The sequence below is a fragment of the Muntiacus reevesi genome, chromosome 7 (assembly GCF_963930625.1).
Source record: "Muntiacus reevesi chromosome 7, mMunRee1.1, whole genome shotgun sequence".
NCBI lineage: Eukaryota > Metazoa > Chordata > Mammalia > Artiodactyla > Cervidae > Muntiacus > Muntiacus reevesi.
In genome coordinates this window covers 50,942,507-50,962,323 of record NC_089255.1, presented here as the reverse complement: position 1 = coordinate 50,962,323, position 19,817 = coordinate 50,942,507, and the positions used below count along the sequence as shown (strand labels likewise).

The window sequence follows — 19,817 nt, the reverse complement described above, 5'->3', positions numbered from 1 at the left end:
ACCAGAGCCTCTGTCCCTGTCCCCACCCCTCACTCCCTACGTCTTCTGGCTGGGCAGAAGTCCTAGTTCCTGGACTATGATTTCATTTTAGAGCTTTTCCCTTCTCTGCCAGCTCCACCTTTTCATTGGTTGCTCAGTCTCTATCTGTCTTCCTATTAATATTTTCTTCCTTCTCCTCCTTTCCCACTTTGGGCTCTCCATTCCCCTCTCTTGCAGGTCTTAGGTGTTGGCCTGGCATGGAGTGGCCGTGGCATAAGCCAGAGCCTGGCATCTGCCCACCCACAGCCCCTGCAGCCCTTAGTGACAGCCGGTGTGGGGAACTGCCCTTGCTGGGATGGTCCTGGGGACAACCCTGGGGCTCTGGCTGCTTTAGCTGGCAAACTGCTTGGAGACCCTCACCTCCGTTAGAAGCTGAATTAGAAAGGAGCTTAGTCTTAGTTTTGCTTGACTATGAGTGAGCTGAAGGATTGCTCTATAATATCCTTTCTTTTGTTTCTATTTCCTTATGTGGTTGCACTGCGTGACTTGTGAGATAGTATTTCCCAGGTCAGGGGTTGAACCCAGATCACAGCTATGAAAATACCAAGTCCTAACCACTAGACCACCAGGAAACTCCCTGTAATATCATTTCTTCATTCATCCAACATTTGCTGTGCACTTGCAACATGCCAATTACTCTGTAATATTTCATCACTCACTCAGTGTTTATTGCACACTTACTACATGCCAGTTGCTCTGTAAATCATTTCTTCACCCATTCATTATTTACTGTGCGTTTACTACATGCCAATTACTGTTCTAGGCAACAGACAGGCTGGGATGTAAGCAAGATCAAGTTTCCACCAAGAGGTCATGAGGTACGAAATCTGCTGCTTTTGAAATTAACTATAATGCAGTACAAAAAGTATTAACAATATGAAAAAGACTTGAATAGATGGAGGAGAAATGAATCCATAGCCCACCCTTCCTCTCAAATGCTGACTCCATCTGAGCTATCACTTGGGTGGTTGCCATAGTATAAACAAACACTGATGCCACGTTATCTTGGGCCTGCCTGAACAGCAGCCCAATTTCCTTTCTCCTCAAGGCAACATAACAACAACATTCATTAGCCTCTTTCTCCTGAGGTAATCATGCAGCTATCTCTAACCCATGTTGACTTTCAACAGCCATATTTTGACCACTTCTTTTGGTTTATTTTTTATTTTTTCATCAAAGTGCTGTACCTCTGAAGCTAACACAATGTTGACCACTTTTTATTGGAAGGCAGACCCATCTGTTAGTCTCCTTTTTAGAAAGGTGGGTGGATAGAAGGATGCAGGAAGGGTGTAGTAAAAAAAAAAAAATGACCCTGGAGTTAGAAGGCTACAGGTCTAATCCCAGCTATTCACCATTTAACCTAATGCCCCTAGGTCTCAGTTCCCTCATTGGTAAAATGGGGGCGATAATAGTATCCATGTTTTTGGTTATAGTGAGATTTTGATGAGAAAAGTCATATGCAGCAGGGAGAATGCAGACAGAGCTGGGGTGATGATGATGATGATAGAGATGGTAAAGCACAGGCTGTGTGACATGGGGAAAGCCTGTGTGGCATCAGTTAGATTCTCTGATCTGTTTCCTCCTCTGCAGAAGGAGCAAATCTTACAGGAGCATTTGGAATTTTGTTCAGCAACATTTCTTATATTTCTTGAGTGTCTTCTGTGTTGGTGCCACACTGGGAATTCAGAGTAGGGTGAGGCTGGGTCCTCACCCTCTGGAAGCTCGCCACTGGGAAGGGGACAGACACACATATTGATGACTCTAAAGAAGACATGGTCTCAAAAAGCATTGAGGTTCATGAGTGTAAGTGTTCAGGGCAGGAGGGTCCTGGAGAGCTTGGTAGGGAGGAAGGGTTTGGGCTCTATAGGGTGCTTAGAGAGGGAAAGTCTTCCCTTATTGAGATACATTTGTCCTCAGGATAAATGCGAAACTCTTCAACTAAGTACACCAGGTTCTTCATGATCTGGCCCAGTGTCCTTCTGCGCTTTTCTACCATTTGCCCCTTGCACTGTGGTATTTTCAGTTTCTAAAAGTTCTACCAAACCTCTTACCTTTTGCCATCTTTCCACGTAGTTTGTTTTGGCCTGTAATTCCCTCCTCTCTGTGCTAGGGGGCAGCAGAGAGGACAAGCAAGGCACTAGGATCCAGGCAGTGAGGCATCTGCTTCTGTTACTTAATCTCTCTGTGAGTCAGTGTCCTTATCTGCAAAATGGGGATACAGGACAATAATAGTGCCTATTCAAAGGGTGGCTGTGAGGATTAAACGAGTTACTGCATGCAAAGTACTTCCCAGTCAGGGTCGCAGTAACTATTAAACAAACATGAGCAGGTGTAATGAACGCTCTATGCCTGGCTTGCTTTTGCGTGTATTTCAGGTCTTAGGTTAGTCATCGCATCCTCTGGGAAGAGTTTTCCTACACAGGCTAATTCTTAAGGCCACATTGTGAGCTCCTGTGTGTATCATCTTTTCTACCAAAGCACCGACACCTATCATTTCTCAGTATCCCCACCAGATTGCAAACTCCACAGGATAGAGGATTGGTGGATTGGTAGATTGTGTTGACTGCTGGTAGGCACTCATGGTAGGCACTCAGTCCTGTCCTAGGACTGACCCTGGGAGGACGCAGAACCGTGGGGGAAGGTTGGTGACCTACTGCTGCTGGGTCTGCGCTCTCAGGAGAAAATGCAGCCTGACAGGTCAGGCGAGTGCGCGGGCCCCGCCCCGGCCCCGCCCCTTGGCCCGGCCCGGCCCCGCCCCGGCCCCGCCCCTTGGCCCGGCCTCCTCCCCGCCCCGCCCCCGCCCCGCCCCGCCGGCGCTGGTAGCCTGCGCTGTTCCCAGCCTCCCCGCCTCCCTCGGGACGACCGCGGGCTTATTACACCCGGGAGCAGCGCCGCGCCGAGCCCGCCACCGACGCCGCTGCTGCGGAATGCTGCGCTCCACGTCCACGGTCACCCTGCTCTCGGGCAGCAGCTCCGGGGCGCCCAACAGGAGGGTGAGTAGCTGAGATTGGGAGCTGCTGTTGTCCCACTTCCCCGTCCAGCCAGCCCCGCTTGGGGGTATGGGGATGGAGACGCGCGAAACCGGTCCCTCTGCCCCGACACTCCACCTGGACTCAATTTTAGGTTCTGTCCCAGCTCCGCGAGCAAGTCCCTTCTTTTCTATGCCCCAGGGGCACCCCATGGGATCGAAAGGCTTAAGGGACTTTCTGGAATTCCCAGAGATTTCCTCTCCCTTCCCGCCTCCTCTCGCAAGCCAAGTGTATTGGTGGCACCGTTTTAAAAAAAGCACGGGAAACTTTCTGCATTATCCTTATCTGGAGACTCAAAGGTGATGAATGTCTTTAACCAAACTATCTTCCTTCCAGAGATGAAAAGAAAGGGCCACTTGTCACCATTGGTGATAGAATAACACTGATTTGGAGTGGTCCTGACTAAGGTAGGCTTTATTTTACGAAGTAGAGATTAGTAGCTGGCCGCCCAGTAGGCCGGTTGTGGGACCTGGGTTTATACAAGGTGCTTTCTTCTTTCTGATTTAAATATTAGCACAGTGGGCTCCGTCTCCACCTAGGTTGCCCTTTGGAAGTGCTGTTTCTTTGCCATCTTTGTTGCATCTTTTCTCATCACTCCAGGTGCTCTGTGAAAGTATTGCTAGGCACATCTTTACCATTTCACATCTCTTCCAAGACTGGTGCCTCAGAGCACACTGCCAGGGCCTTGGTTTGTGCCTTTTTTTGTTTTTGTTGTTCAGTTGCTCAGTCATACCTGACTCTTTTCGACCCCATGGACTACAGCACGCCAGGCTTCCCTGTCCTTCATTATCTCCCAGAGCTTGCCTTAATTCATGTCCATTGAGTCGGTGATGCCATCCAACCATCTCATCCTCTGTTGTTCCCTTCTCCTCCTGCTTTCTATCTTTCCCAGCATCAAGGACTTTTCCAATCAGTCAGCTCTTTGCATCAGGGGACCAAAGTATTGGAGCTTCAGCTTCCGCATCAGTCCTTCCAATGAATATTCAGGGCTGATTTCCTTTAGGATGGACTGGTTTGATCTCCTTGTGCCTTGAAGGTTCATCTGTTCACTATGATATTCAGTACTCATCATCTCAATGCGTCTTTTCTGTGCTTGAAAGTTCTCTAATCTATTTCCCTGTGTCTGTCTGTCTGCTTAGTTGTGTCTGACTCTTTGCAGCTCCATGGACTGTAACCCATCAGGCTCCTTTGTCCATGGAATTTTCCAGGCAAGAATACTAGAATAGGTTGCCATTTCCTCCAGGGGATCTTCCCGACTCAGGGATTGAACCTGCATCTCTTGCGACTCCTGCACTGGCAGGCAGATTCTTTACCATAAGCGCCACCTAGCTCAAACAGTAAAGAATCCACCCTGCAATGCAGGAGACCGCTTGCATGCAGGAGACGAGGGTTCGATTCTTGGGTCAGGAAGATCCCCTGGAAAGGGAAATGGCTCCCCACTCCAGTATTCTTGCCTGGGAAATCCCCTGGACAGAAGAGCCTGGTGGGTCACAGTCCATGGTGTCACAAGGGTTGGACACAACTAAGCGACTAAACCACCACCAACTTATTTCCCCTGTGTTTAGCTAAACAGGTGGCTAAGTCCAATCCAGGGGACCCTTTGACACTCCTGCCTGTTTTTTAGTCTTACAGATGTGCTCATTTCATTTTTACATACCTCACCCAAATGACGAGCAGTCTTCTTCAATGCTGTTTTTCTTTAGCTCCAGAAGTACTCTGTTACTCCTGGGTCTGGGCCAGGTGATAGGTTCAGATGTGTGTGAACACCAGACACTTGGGGTTGATGGAAGCCAGTCGTTGACTTCATAAAGCAAGATTCCCGTTAGGCAAGTGGATTTCCAACTACAGTCCTAGCCTTATACCAGGATGGGTATTTGTCTTTTTTCTGTGGAAATCCTTTTCAGTTGGAACATAATTGTGAATGAGAAAGAATGAAGTCTCTGCAAAACCAACCCTGAACTTGATCAGGATCCTGTGTGAGACCAGATTGTGTGAAATTCTCTAGGACCCCTTCCAGAGTGGGTACTCATTGAGTGGCTGGAGTAATATGGGTGGATGCAAATGTGATTAGTATAGTAGATAACCTTTCTGAAGATTTTTTTCTCAAGCATTTACTTTGAAGTATTTCTTTAGCTATACATACTGTGGTGTCTGATGGAATGAACACACTGTTGAGAAGGCTTTGCCCTTTGAGTAAGACACCTGAAATACTTTGGTCTGAAGTGGTCCCTGAATCAGACCGTGTAAGGCTGCTTTGAGCACATGGGTACTTGCTCTGCAAAGAAGATAACTAAATAATTCCTTATGATTTCCAACTCTGTTCAGAATTTGCAAATAGCACTGGTACTGTGTGTGTTTGTGGAAACTGTGATCTTTGGTTGATTAATTGATTTATTAAATAATATTTATAGACCTGTGTGATGAAGGATTAGATATTTGGATTCATTCTACCTGTGGGTATAGACATTTGTCACAGACTATCATCATACAGAGTGATGGTTGTAATAGTAGGGTAGAGTGTTGACAGGTTGCATGGAAGCTTAAAGGAAAGGTTCTTCTTGAAGCCTCTGAGGAAGGCTTCCCTCTGCAGCAGACGTTTGTGTTTAGTCTTGCAGGGTGGAGTGAGACTTCATAAGGCAAGTGACATAATTGAGATACTGAAAAAAGGAAGTATCATTTCTTCTAAATGGAACTCTTGGCATATACTGTTTATTAGTGATGTACTGGACCGCTTTAGGGCAAAACACTTATTTTTTTGGATGAACAAGGATAGGAAATCTTAAAAATAAAGTTATAGACCAAACAAGTGAAAAGTGTTCCCTAAGTTGAAAGTTTTTCAATAAACTCTATATTGTTCTATCTTTCCTCTCTGATATGCCACAAGCGATGGTCTTGTGCAGTAAAATGTTAGCCATTAAAATAACATTTCTGTTTCATCCCAAGAGCTTACCAAATTAGGGACTGCTGGGGAACCGGGATGTGTCCGGCCAGGCCTTCAGGCCAAACAGAAATGGTGGTGACAGCTGACATTGAGCAGGGAGTTCTCTGAGTCAGCTGCCCAGGGTGGTGCAGCCAGACCAGACTGTCACTAGTTATCCTTCGTTTAATAGCTGCCACCTACAATTTGTACCTCCTTCTTATCTGAAATCTCTCAAGGGAAAAAAAAAAAAAACAGATGGGAGAGTAATTTCTGTCAGCTGATAAACCTCTGAGAGGCATTTATGGATGCCAACCAACAGGGGTTGTAAAGTTAAAAAAAAAATCTGCCTTCATACTCGTTGTGCACTAAAAATAGTTTTATCTATGGCAACAGCAGGAAGATAAATTGGCTGGAGGATAACCATAGATAGATTGATGACCTTGGAGAATGGAAGAAAATGTTTAAAAAAAATATTGACATTGCTTTGTGATTTTGAGAGGAATTTTGTAAATGCAGTTAATCACACTGAATGAAGCTTTGCAGTGGAAGGGGAATTGTGTGGCCAGGTTGTGTGCTTTGGGGGGAAGGCATTTTTGCTTTGTGCAGCCAAATATTATTGGTTTAACTGTTTGGTGAAGGTGGTGTGAGAAGATAGACTTGTCAAGGGTTCCCCCAGCATCACATTATGTTGATAATAGGAGATTGTTGACTGGTGTTACTGGTGTCATGGCCCCTCCATGGCACATTAAAAAATGAAACCAAATCCAGGACTGTCTCCTGGCCTGCTTTTGCCAGTAATTTTTGTATTTGGCAGAGTCTTCCTCTGTTAAAAACTGGAATGGGCTGGCTAGTCATCACTTCCTCACTCAGGCAGTACTCTCCTGGGTCCCATTTCTGTCTGATTGACTCAAATAATTCTCCTTAGCTGACCAGTGAATGGATCAGACAGGTGTTTACCTCACTTCCTTTTCCTTTCACAGAAACATCTGTGAGCATAACTTCCATATTGTCCTACTGGGCTCTGAGGAAGGGACGCAGAGCATTGTGGGGACTCAGCATCTGGTGGAAGGAAGCTGGGTGCAGCCTTCCCCAGGGAGGGGGTTGGCAGGGGGCCTGCAGTTCCCAGAAGACTGGCTGGCTGCTCCCCTGGGCCCTCCTGAGCCCAGGTGAGAAGGTTTAGAACCTGGTGTCCCCAGGATTCAACCAAAGACCCTCTGCCACTCAGAACTAATAGTTATATGCTTAGGGAAAAAAAAATGTCCTGACTTCTCTGCTTTGGTTCACCCATCTCACTGTGTGAGATGTAGGATGAAGGGACCTGAGTTCTGAGGATTCTTAAGGAAATCTGAGACCCAGAGGCTGGTGTTACCACTGAGCTTCTGGTCACTTATGAAACCTTTTCACATCAGCCTCAAAAACTGTAGAGCTGAACACAGGGAGTTGTGGGTCCTGGGCCAACTAACTAGAGACTATGTGGAAATGTTTTTCTTTAAAGTACTTTCAGCAATTATGTGCCTTACTCCTTGTTTCTGCAGTCATGTCTCTCAGCCAAAAATGGTCCCCATCTCACCCAGTACACAGAAGAGTAACACAAAGGTGTTTACCTCTTTTCCCTCCTTAGATAAGTGATATTTCTTGAATATCAGTCACGCTGTTGACTGTTCTCTTTAAGGCCAGCGTGTCTCTCTAAAATGCAGAATCCAGCTACCTAACTCTTCTGCTTTAAGAGCCCCTTCAGTATTGCCAGGAACAAGTACAACCCCCTAGTTTAGCACCCAGGGCCTTCTGATCTGGCCTTTGCCCTCCCCGCCCCCTCCCCACCAATACTTTTGCAGATGTACCAAATTACTTGCTGTTCCCCAGATTTTGATGCTGTTCCTCACCTCTGCCATTTTTCATGCCTCTTTTATGATGAAGGGTCAGCTCCTCTGGGAAGCTTGCCTGAACCCCCTCTTCTGTATTCTCCTAGAGGCTTGTGACCCTCATCATTGCTCCTACCTATTATTAACTACTAGAGGAGAAGGTTTAAGGACCCTCCCTTTCCAGGCCTGGTGTAATAGGTGCTTAGAAAGAAGAGTGTCCCCAGGGTCCTCAAACAGCCATACTTGACATTGAGTTGGCAAATGGGAAAACAGGAAGAGAAGCTTGGGATGAAGCCAGCCCATGACTCCTGGTCCACCTGGGCAGGAAGCAGGTGCCCTGTGGATGGGAGTGTCAGCCTGGATGAGGAGCTTGACAGCTCTGGGAAGGCCTCCAAATAGTCCAGGTGCCTGATCCTGTTGTACTGTCAAAGTTTCATTCCTTTGGTTAGGTCAGTGGTTCAACTCTGGTTACACATGGAATACCGAGAAGCTTAAAATCCTCCACCTAGGCCCCACCCCAGATCGTCTAGATGAGAACCTCGGAAAGTAGAGAATGACATCAGCATTGTTTAGGAAACTTCCCCGGGTGACTCTAATACGTGGCCAAGGATCAGGACTCCTCCTACTGGGGTTGCTCTCTCAGCTTTCTTGGACATGCAGGCAGTCCTGGGTCCATGTCCTCGAAGGTCCCTTTGACTTTTTGGAAAGGCACGATGGAGGTGGGGGCAGGACAGGAGAGTCCTAACATGCCAGGACTCTGGTGTCTTTGTGTGTGTTCATTTACCTGCGATTTCTCTCTGGGGCATTTGGGGCACATGGTGAGCCTGGTACAGAAGAGCCAGCTAGAACAAGAGGAAGAAGTCACTGTCCTCCTACTTAGGAATTTTGTCCGGAATCAACTCTGACAAGAAAGTGGGTGCCAGGACACTTTACGCCACCTGGAAGAAGTATCTAAGTATGGAGATCAGGGTGGGCAAGTGATGACCCCACAGTCAGACCCAGCCCTTGGCCTGTTTTGAATACTCTGAGCCAAGAATGGTTTTACAGGGCCTGCAGACCCTCAATATTTGCTGTCTGGCCCTTTACAGAAAAAGTGTACCTCACCCTGATGAAGATGGTCAGGCCTGCAAGCTCAGGGTCAAAGCAACGCTGAAGAGTCCTCCTCCAGACGGGGCAGGCCCTGTTCCACCGGCACGTGCCGGAGATTTTAATGCTTGTGCTGAGCAGAGACTGACCTCCCAGCCACAGCCATAGTGGCCACACCATCTGTTGTTAGGTGGAGCTGAGCAGGGACCCACGGTCACAGAGTGGACCGTGCCCGAGGGAAATGTAAGTGCACTTGGCTCATTTCCATAGGGAAATCCATGTTTGTAAACTGATGAGCAAACGCAGCACCTCCCTGGGTCATCTTCTCCACCCCTTTTTATTTGAGATGGACAACTCTCCCTTAGGTGAGCCTGGATACTGAAGCTGAGAGCCTGAGGGTACGTGGATGGCAGAGTCCGCCCTAGACAGGGACCAGCCCTCTGCCTCCACAGAGTGGGTCAGAAACAAGTCCCCAGAGGCCTGCTTATCTCCCAGGCGCCCTGACTGCAGACAAGGGCTCGGCTGTGGATCTTCTTGTGGAGGAGGCTTGAACGCTCGCTGCACCCCCCCCCACTGTCCTCCTGTGGGGATTGGCTTGAAGGAAGTGGAAGGCTCTCTGGGGAGTGTCAGGTACATTGTCCTTACTGGGTTTTAGTTCAGCCTAGAAAGAAGCCCATACTGACATTTACTGAGCAAGGGCCTATTACGTGTTGATCCTATGCTGAGTGCTATAAGGGCTACACAAGCAGTTAAGGTACAAAGCCTGCTTGGGAACCCTGTTTTCCCCCTTCCAGTCCATGCTGTAGGGTGTGGAGCATAATAGGAGTTACTCAATAATTGCTGTTGAATCACTGAACTCAGATTTGAGCAATAGTCCTTTCCTTTAGAAATTTAGATGGCTCCCTGATGTCTTCCATTAGAAGCCTTGCTTCGCCATCAGGCATTTGTAGGTTAAGAGTTTGGCCCCTACTTGTGTGGTCATTTTCTTCTCGCACTATTGCTTAGACTGCAGGCCCATTTACCATTCTCAGAACATGCCCTGTTTGTGTCTTTGGACCGTCGGGAATGAATGCCTCTCCTGATAATTGTGTATTGTTATTCTGATGATGGATTCTCCCAACATCATTGACCTGGGAAGTCCTTTCTGTCCTTCTATATGCAGTTCACATGTCATCTCTGGAACGCTTCTGATATACTCCACCTCCCGTTAGATGACTCTTCTCCTCCTTAAATTCCCAGGGTAAAAAAGATGATTTACTGAATGCTTAATATGTGCCAGAAACTATTCTAAGCCCTTTTCATGTATTAGTTTGTTAAAGCCTAGCCACAGGGACTTGCCTGGTGGTCCAGTGGTTAAGACCCCATGCTTCTACTGCAGAAGGGATGAGTTAGATCTCTGGTTGGGGAACTAAGATCCTTCATGCTACTCAGTGTGGCCAAAAAAAAAAAAAAGAATCCTTGTGACAATCCCAAGAGAGTCGTTTCTGCAGCATTGTTAACGGAGTTTTACAACCGAAGTAACTGAAGAAACGAAGATTGAGTGGCTTTCCAAAGGTTTCACAGCGAGTAGGTGTCAGAATCAGAATTGGAACCCAGAAGTTCAGCGCCATATGTCTTAACCACACACTACCCTGTCTGCCAGGTATTGTATTGGTTGTGATATTGCCTTGTGTGGATATGTTTCTGGATTATGAGCCTCCTTGGGCAGGGCTCTTTCTTTTCCATATTGGTACCCTCTTAACCCTAAAGTGTTTTACAAGTACTGGGTGCTCAATACTTGAAGTACACTGAGTCCATCTTCTTGCTTTTGATCCATTGGAAGGGACCTTTGATTGTAAGGATGGCAGGTCCAGGGCTAGTGTTCAGCAAAATAAGATTCAGCTCCCCACGATGTTCAGAACACAAGGTGGAGCCAGCTGCTATGGGAACCCCTGGGACCAACTACCTCACCTACTTCTCAGACACTGTCCAACCTGGGCTACTCTGGGTATTATGTACCTGAGTGTCAGGAAACCATGAAAGTGAGCATCATCAAATGCTCAGAGAGCCTTGATCTGTCTTGATCTGACCCAGTGGGAGATTTTCCCATGGGGAGATTCCTAAAAGTGAATGACTAATGGAGATAAACTCTACAGGGTCAGTCTGTCAGGTACATTCAGGGGTTACTTAGAACTTCTGTTAAGAAATTCAGAGCACCTTTTAGACCTGTGGGATGTTCTCTTTGCTGCTTTGAAACAGTCCTGTGGGTCTAGGAAGGATTGAGGACCTCCCCCGCCTCCGCCCCATCTGATACATGCTGTGCTGTGAGAAGTTGCTTCAGTCATGTCCAACGTTTTGCGACACTATGGACTATAGCCTGACAGGCTACTCTGTCCATGGGATTTTCCAGACAAGAGTACTGGAGTCGGGTTGCCATTTCCTCTTCCAGGAGGTCTTCCTGACTCGGGGATGGAACCCATGTCTCCTGCGTTGGTAGATCTTTCTCTGTCTCTGATATAGTCCCTCTCAATCTTTATTATTGCTGTAACTGACTGTTAGTTGCTCAGTTGTGTCTGACTCTTTGTGACCCCATGAGCTGTAGCCTGCCAGACTCCTCTGTCCATGGGATATCCCAGGAAAGAATACTGGAGTGGGTTGCCCTCTCTGACTGCTAAGATTTTTAAAAATATTTATCTATTTTAAGATAAATATTATTTATTAATCATTATTTATAATAATAAATATTATTTATTTATTTGACTGCACTCACTGGGTCTTTGTTGCAGCATGCGAGATCTTAGATCCTCATTGTGGCCTGCAGGCTCTCTTAGTTGTAGCCTGTGAGACCTAGTTCTGTGACCAGGGATTGAACCTGGGCCCCTTGCATTGGGAGCATGGGGTCTTAGCTACTGGACCACCAGGGAAGTCCCTACTATGCTTTTTATTTTAAAAACTTACACATACTTGGAACAGGTGCAGACATTGAAGAAATCCCACTTTTCAAAAGATTACCACCACCACCACCAGCAGGTGGTCATGCTTCCTTAAAGACGTTATTTTCCCCCACAAACATATACAAATTATCACAGTGTATTTTAAAACCAGAACAGGTTATTTTTTCCCTGCACTGTCTTTTTTCACATGATAGTACATTTGAGCATCTTACTAAGCAGGGTCTGATGCTGTTCGAAGCTGGATTTAAATTGCATCTGTGCCGTCAGTCCATTGCGGATCAGCACTGATTACAGAATGTAAGCACCGCGTGCAGTCCATGCCCTCATGTTTCCATAAAGGCACCCCTAATGACAAGAGTAAACATGCTACACAGGGGTGTGGGTGGAGCCGCAAGCACCTGACGCACCTGCCAGTTAGCTTTGAAGTCAGATGTTTATTTTACATTCTTGTTTTATTTGAATTCATTATCTATCACCAGGTAAAACTGATAGTTAGAGAAATGCGTTCTTTTTAGCCTGTGGCTTTGTGTATCATAGTGTACATATGGCCTGAGGAGAGATGCAGGCAGTGTGTTGAGGAAAATCAGCATTCTGGGTGGACAGACAAAGAACTGTCTCCATCAGGGGTAGGGGGCTTCTCAGTTTTGAGTGATTGGAGTCATGGAGTCCTTTCTGGATCTTGTCTTTTCTTCCGGTTTTCAGTTTATTCCAAAAATGATTGCCATTAGGGATTACCCCTCTAGGGCAATCGGCCTATAAAGCTATCAGTTGCTATACTAATACTCACTAGATCCATTGGCCAAATTGTTTTTATCATGGAAAGCAGAGCCAGAAAGCCAAGTCAGCCTATATCATTTTGGAGCTTGTAGGCTGATAACATATTTAGATAATAATAAAGATATCTAACAGTGATAGAGGCTTACTATGTGCCAGAATCTTCCTTTACCTGTATTTTACCCTTGAGATTCAGACAGATTAAATAGCTTGCTCATAGTCAGCACAGCCTAGTGGGTGTTGGAAATTGTGAATATGTGTGTACACCTGTGCAGGTATGTATCTCTGTTTGCACATGTGTGTGTGTGATATAGGGTATGGTACAAGAGAAAAGTATTTCCTTTTCTCTCCTAAACTATGCTGTGGATCAGATCTGGCCTACCAGAGATGATTATTGAGCATCACAGACTTGGATTACCTGCCTGGTGTGAGTTACATTTTGATGTTCATGCAAATGCCTGCTGGTTTCAACCAGCCCAAGTGGCCTGAACTCAAAGGGTTACCTCTTTCTGGAGACCCTCGGATTCCCATCAGTGTTGTTTGTCAGCTGAGAGAGCTATGTGCTGGAATGGCTTGATTTCTCTATGACCAGCATGACTGGCGATGAGCCTTGAAGGTTTCGTGCAAAGTTGGCCATGTAAGAGGGAGTGATATCTCTGGGGTTCAGGTCACATCTCTCCCTGGGGTCACTGGAGCCAGAACTTGCCCAGAGAAGAGTGAGATGGAGAAGGATCTCGAAACCAAATCTTGTGGCTGAAAGGACTGGATTGTTTAGTGCAGAAGAAAGAACATTCAGGCTGATGAAGAGCAAAGAGAATTCTGCTACAGTCCCTGAGGGTACCCTGGGTCTGTTAGATAGGGGTTCTGAGGAAGAACTGTTTAAGTCTGTTATCAGGAAGTTAGAGGTGTTAGGTACCAAAATGGGGTACCTCAGAGGAAGGCAGTGGTGAGAGTGGAAGTGCTAATGTGTGTTCCAAATGGGCTGTCACCTTTACGGGGAAGATGTTACCCTCAGGCTGGGTGTCCACCTGCCAGGTATATTGTTGGGTGAGGAGGTTCCTTCATAGGCTGGCAGGTTGGATGTCAAAGGTCTTTTACAGTCGTATCCAACCGTGGGCTTCATGGATGCAGGGTCCACAGAGGCTGCCCTGTGGACCAGTGCATAACTGTGACTGCAGACCAGGTTGGGGGTTGTGTATTAGTTTACTGGGGTTGCTGTAAAAACAAAAAAAAGTACCACAAGTCAAGTGACTTAAACAGCAGCAATATATTGTCTCCTGATTCTGGAGATTGGAGGTCCAAAGTCAAGGTGTTGACAGGATTGGTTCCTTCTGAGAGCAGTGAGGGTAGAATCTGTTTCAGGCCCATCTCCTTTCTTTGCTTTCATGGTGTGCTCCCTGTATGCATGTCTGTCTCCCAATTTTCCCTTTATAGAAGGACACCAGTCATTTGGAATTAGGACCTACCCTAATGACCTCATTTTACAAACTGTGGAAAATTCTTAAAGAGATGAGAGTACCAGACCACCATACCTTTCTCTTGAGAAACTTGTATGCAGACCAAGAAGGAACAGTTAGAACTGGACATGGAACAATGGGCTGGTTTCAAATTGGAAAAGGAGTAAGTCAAGGCTGTATATTGTCACCCTGCTTATTTGACTTACATCATGTGAAAGTACATGTATCAGAGTACACCATGTGAAAAGCCAGGCTGGATGAATCACAAGCTGGAATCAATATTGCAGGGTGAAATATCAACAACCTTAGTTAGATATACAGATGATACCACTCTAATGGCAAAAAGTGAAGAGGAACTAGAGAGTCTTTTGATGAATGTGAAGGAGGAGAGTGAAAGAGCTGGCTTAAAACTCAGCATTCAAAACACTAAGATCATGGCATCTGGTCCCATCACTTTATGGCAATTAGAAGGGGAAAAAGTGGAAACAGTGACAGATTTTCTTTTCTTGGGTTTCAAAATCACTGTGGCCAGTGATAGCAGCCAGGAAATTAAGATGATTGCTTCTGGGTAGAAAAGCTATGAAAAACCTAGACAGCGTATTAAAAAGTAGAGGCATTAGTTTGCCAACGAAGCTCCAAAGGTCCATATAGTCAAAGTTCCATTTTTTCATTACTGTGTACAGATGTGAGAGTTGGGTCATAAAGAAGGCTGAGCACTGAAGAATTGATGCTTTTGAACTGTGGTGTTGGAGAAGACACTTGAGAGTCCCTTGGACTGCAAGGAGATCCAACTAGTCAATCCTAAAGGAAATCAATCCTGAGTATTCATTGGAAGGACTGATGGTGAAGCTGAAACTGCAATACTTTGGCCACCTGATGCAAAGAGCTAACTTATTGGAAAAGACCTTGATGCTGGGAAAGATTCAAGGCAAAAGGAGAAGAAGGTGGCAGAAGATGAGATAGTTTGATGGCATCATCAACTCAATGGACATGAATTAGAGCAAATTCCAAGAGATGATGGAGGAGAGCAGGGCCTGGTATGCTGCAGTCCATGGGTTGCAGAGTCAGACATGACTTAGCGACTGAACGACAAGCACTGCTATAAAGACCCTATTTTCAAATAAAGTCACATTCTGAGGTACTAGGAGTTAGGACTCCTATGTATACATTTTAGGGGGACAGAATTCCACCCATAACAGGGACAGGTTGTGCTCTCATGAATGTGTGGGGCTGTGGGCTGGGTGCTCTGGGTGCTGCTTTGACTCTCTGTTTTTTTCCTTTAGTGTTGTTTTTTAATGGCAGGATAAAAAACAACACATTTTCCACTTCTTTCCAGAATATATCACAGTAGGATCAGGCTGTGATAATAGGGTGAAATAAACATCATGTGGCATTAAGTACATTGTCATTGTGTGTGACCATCACCACCATCTGTCTTTCATCTTTTCAAACTGAAACTCCATATTCATTAAAGAATAACTCAGTCCTTGGCAACCAGCATTCTTCTCTCCATCTCTATGAATTTGGCCACTCTGGGGACTCTGTGTAAGTGGAACCATACAGGTTTGTCTTTTCATGACTGCTTTATTTCACTTAGCATCATGTCCTCAAGGTTGCTCCATGTTATAGCATGTGTCAGAAGTTTTGTTCCTTTATAGGGCAGTGTAAATATTCTGTTCTATGTATAAACACATTTTATTTACCTACTCATCCATTGATGGACACTTGGGATGTTTCCACATTTTGCCTATTGTGAATAATGCTGCTGTGGACATGGATATATAGACTTCTTAAAAATTTTTGTGATTAAACATGTACATGTCTGTTATAGGAAAATCCAACATAGAGTCAAGTAAAAAGCACCTTCCCACCCCTCAACCACTGTGTATAGCTTGGCCTCTACTCTTCTAGCTGTATTTTGAAATCAGATCATCCTGTACTGTAATGGAACGTGAGCCATTTAAATAAAATGTTTGAATTCTGTGAAACTATTCAGTAGTTTGCTAAAGAAGGAAAGCATAAAACAGGCAGGAAGGTGGTAAGAGCCTGTGATGGGCCCGGCGGAAGCTGGTCTTTCCCCAGCATCACCTGTGTGATTTGTGCCGTCATTCGCATTGCGAAGGAGGCGGCGGAGGCTCTGAGAAACCCCAGGTGATCTGGCTCCTTCTGCCCCAAATGCAGGTTTATAACTGGCCTCTCCCCTCTTCTCTCCCAGGCAAATGTCTGCAGACTACGGCTGACTGTACCTCCCGAGAACCCAGTGCCTGAGCCGAGTGAAAATAAGGTTGAAAGAAGAGAGCAGGTAAGCCATCTCGGAGGCGAAGTCTTGACCAGTTCCCACCTTCTTGTTGTTGCTGTTTTATGCTGTGCGGCATGTGGGATCTCAGTCGCTGAGCAGAGTTTGAACCCATGTCCCCTGCAGTGAAGCGCAGAGTCTTTCCCACTGGGCTGCCAGGGAAGTCCCTCCCCTCTTTGCACCCTTTTATTTGAACCCCCTTCCCCTGCCGTCCTCCATCCAGGCTGTTCACAGAGCCTGCACGTCAGCAGCTGTGTGATGAAAGGCCCCCCACCCACCATCCTCCCAGAAATCAGGCTGCTCTGCCTGGCCGGCTGGGTGGCCTCGGGGCCCTGCTGTCGCTTCTAGGTGAACCCCGGCTGTGTGTTGCCTTGCAGCTCTAGGGGCGCTGGCTTTGGTGACAGGTGCAGTGGCAGGGGACGGGTTTTTCCTGAAAGAGCCCCGACCAGTTGAGTCAAAGGGCCCATTGTGAGCTGCGGCGGGGCCTGAGCCTTTCTCTGTGGCTGGAGCCAGAGGCTCTTGGGGTGGGGGTGCTGTCTGGAGAGGAATGGCCCCAAAGCAGCTCTGGCAAGGGCACCCGGCTGCAGGGAGGAGGAGCCGAGCAGGCCTTTCTGTGCCAGCTGCTCTGTAAGTGCTAGGCCGCAGAGATAAGTCTGACCTTGGCCTTGCCTTGAGGAACTGACAGATTTTCAGGTGAGACGGACATATAAATAAACCAAGCTGACGTGATAGTTCGAGTGTTAGGATCCTGAAGTGTAAGCAGGGCTCTGGGAACATGGAGAATTGGGCTGTATCAAAGGACCCAGAAGCCTGTTTGAAAGGGCTCTCACTGGTAAAAATGGAAAAATTTCAAAATCAAAAGAATTAATGACAATGATGAATTATGACACATTGAATACTAAAAAAGCCCTATAGTAGTAGATTATAACAGGGAAAGCTCTTTTTTTTTTTTTTAAAATATAACATCAGCTGATAAATTTAGAAAATTTCTTGTTTTGTAACCCCTATGCCAGGTCATCAATGAATGTAAAAACTAGTTGGTGAAAGATTACCGTGGAGCAGTATATTGATGTGGGCTCAGAGTATGACCTCACTGATCATTTATGGACTCTAGGGGGACAGTGCCACAGTATGGCCAGTAGTTCTACCAGGCGATCCGATTCGGCTTTACCAGGACTGGGCAGCCTGGCATCCTGTGGCTTCTGGTATGATGCAGTTAAGAGGTAAATAATGTTACCTGTAATATTCATGCCAAACTTGTGTAACTGAATCTAGTAATAAGGAGTCAGAAAAATCCAAAATGTGAGATCGTCTATAAAAAAATTAGCCAGACTCCCTTAATAAATTTAATGTTATTTAAAAAAAAAAGAATCTATTGGAGATAAAAGAAATGAGAGAGACTTGACATTATTATAATGAATTAAATGTTGATTAAATCCTGGGTCCTATATATATATATATATCTATGTAAGATATATATACATATATGTATCTTTTGATACCATATCAAAGATGTACAATTTTGAATATAAAGCCATATATTACATATTATTAGAAAATGGTACTTTTCTTACTTATGATAATGATACATTGATGATATATCTTAACTGTTCTTTCAGCTTCTCTGTATCTTTGAATATTTTCCAAAGAAAAAGTTTAGAGGTAAAAGGTCATAGGCAGAGAGAGAGTGTTCAGGTTTTGGCTGCTGAACCCTGGCTGATGACCAGGGGCCTGTGTTGCTGGAGGCGTGGGTCCCCTCTGCCCTTACTGATCCCTTCTCTGTACATCCTTTCAGAGCTGATAGATTGGTCAGAGGAGTGGCCCTGGGCTGTGTCCAGAGGCTCATGGGCAGCTTAGCACATGGGGAGTCAGAATGAGTGCTTGCTGGAGAAGGAGCCTAGGCTGGGGCAAGTGACAGGACAAGGGCCCCGAATGCATGGTAGAGGCAGTGGGAAATTGGGTCTGTTGGTGTTAGCTCTGAGCTGCACGCCTGGGGAGATGTTTGTGAGGGGCCCCTGCATGCTAACACTGGGGCGGTGGGTGCTGTGAGGCAACGGAGGGCGTGACACTACTCAAGAAGAGTCAAGTATTACCTAAGAAAGTGGCAATCTGTTCTATGTCACGGGCGTGTTGGTCTTCATGTTGTGTCCCGATTTGTCTGTTGACCTTGAATAGTGTTTTTCAAGCTTTCAAAAATAGTTACACCCTCCTTTTTTTTTTTTAATTAAAATGTCATCCTGAAGCCTCACGCAATCCAGGTGAAAGTGGTACTGGTGGGGGCCAGAGTCCTCCCAGTTTCCCTGCACCCCAGCACCCTCCTGCCCAAGAACTCCGGGAGCACAGGGCAGAGATTCCAGGGAGAGGCTGTGCCAGGATGCTTCGGGCCTCGGCAGACCAGGTGTGCAGCCTGCGTGCCGATCTCTGATGCATTGGTGACTCACTGCAGAAAAACTGGGGTAGAGAGGAGGAGGGTGGGGCCGGCTCTTAGCCCAGAACCGAGGTCCTCGGGTGGTGGCAGCACTTGAAGGTCCTGGTGGTAACTGTGAGGCTGTTCTGGGTGATTCTGTCACCATGTCCTGGCCGGGTGCCTGGTCTTGAGTCACTGGGACCCAGAGGTGGGCACCAGCGAGGAGGCCCTAGGGCTGCTAGCTCCGCTGATGCGCCTCGGTGTGGCTGCTCCTCTCTGTGACATCGTACGTAGTCCACAGAATTGCAGGATACCAAGAACACTGGCGAGGTGACTTTTTCCTTTGGTTCCTTTGTGTGCGGTGTGACAGTTGGGGGACTGAAGCTCGCTCAGATAAAGAAGCTCAGATAAAGAAGCCTGATGGGATGCTGATAAAGCGAAACTTCTCAGGATTTCCAGGGCCCTGTTAGAGAGGGAGCCCACTGAAGGCAGAGCTGGGTCTTGTTCTTTTTCACCGTCAGGGAAGATGCGCAGAGTCTTTTTTAAAAAAAATATTGATTTATTTTTGGCGCCGCTGGGTCTTCGTTGCTATGCAGGCTTTTCTGGCAAGTAGGGGCTACTCTCTAGTTGTGGGGTGCAGGCTTCTCATCACAGTGGCGTCTCTTGTTGGGGAGCATGGGTTCTAGAGCCTTTGGGCTTCAGCAGTTGCAGCACGTGGGCTCCAGAGCACAGGCTCAGTAGTTGTGGCACATGGGCTTAGTTGTCCTGCGACATGTGGAGTCTTCCTGGATCAGGTATCGAATCCACACCTCCTGCATTGACAGTGGGTTCTTTACCGCTGACCACCACGTAAGCCCTGCATAATGTCTTTTGAGGACCTGAGGAAGCTCTGGGGCAGCTGGCTGCACATAAGCATCACTGCTAGCTGAGCCATTCTGTCTGCTGGCCCCAGTCATTAGGGAGAGGAGTTACTCACAGGGCAGTGGTGGAAGGCTGTGGCAGGTGGTGCAGGTT

General features: G+C 46.6%; 1 protein-coding gene across 2 annotated transcripts in view; it reads left to right on the top strand.

The window, feature by feature from the left end:
• The first annotated feature begins 2,870 nt into the window (after positions 1–2,870).
• Positions 2,871–19,817, top strand: part of MYZAP (myocardial zonula adherens protein) — a 115,903-nt gene continuing 98,956 nt past the window's right edge. For both annotated transcript variants that reach the window (XM_065940610.1, XM_065940609.1), the window contains exons 1-2: positions 2,871–3,032; positions 16,316–16,402. In XM_065940610.1, coding sequence (XP_065796682.1) covers positions 2,967–3,032; positions 16,316–16,402 — 153 coding nt within the window. In that variant the 5' untranslated portion in view covers positions 2,871–2,966. The remainder of the gene's footprint in view (positions 3,033–16,315; positions 16,403–19,817) is intronic.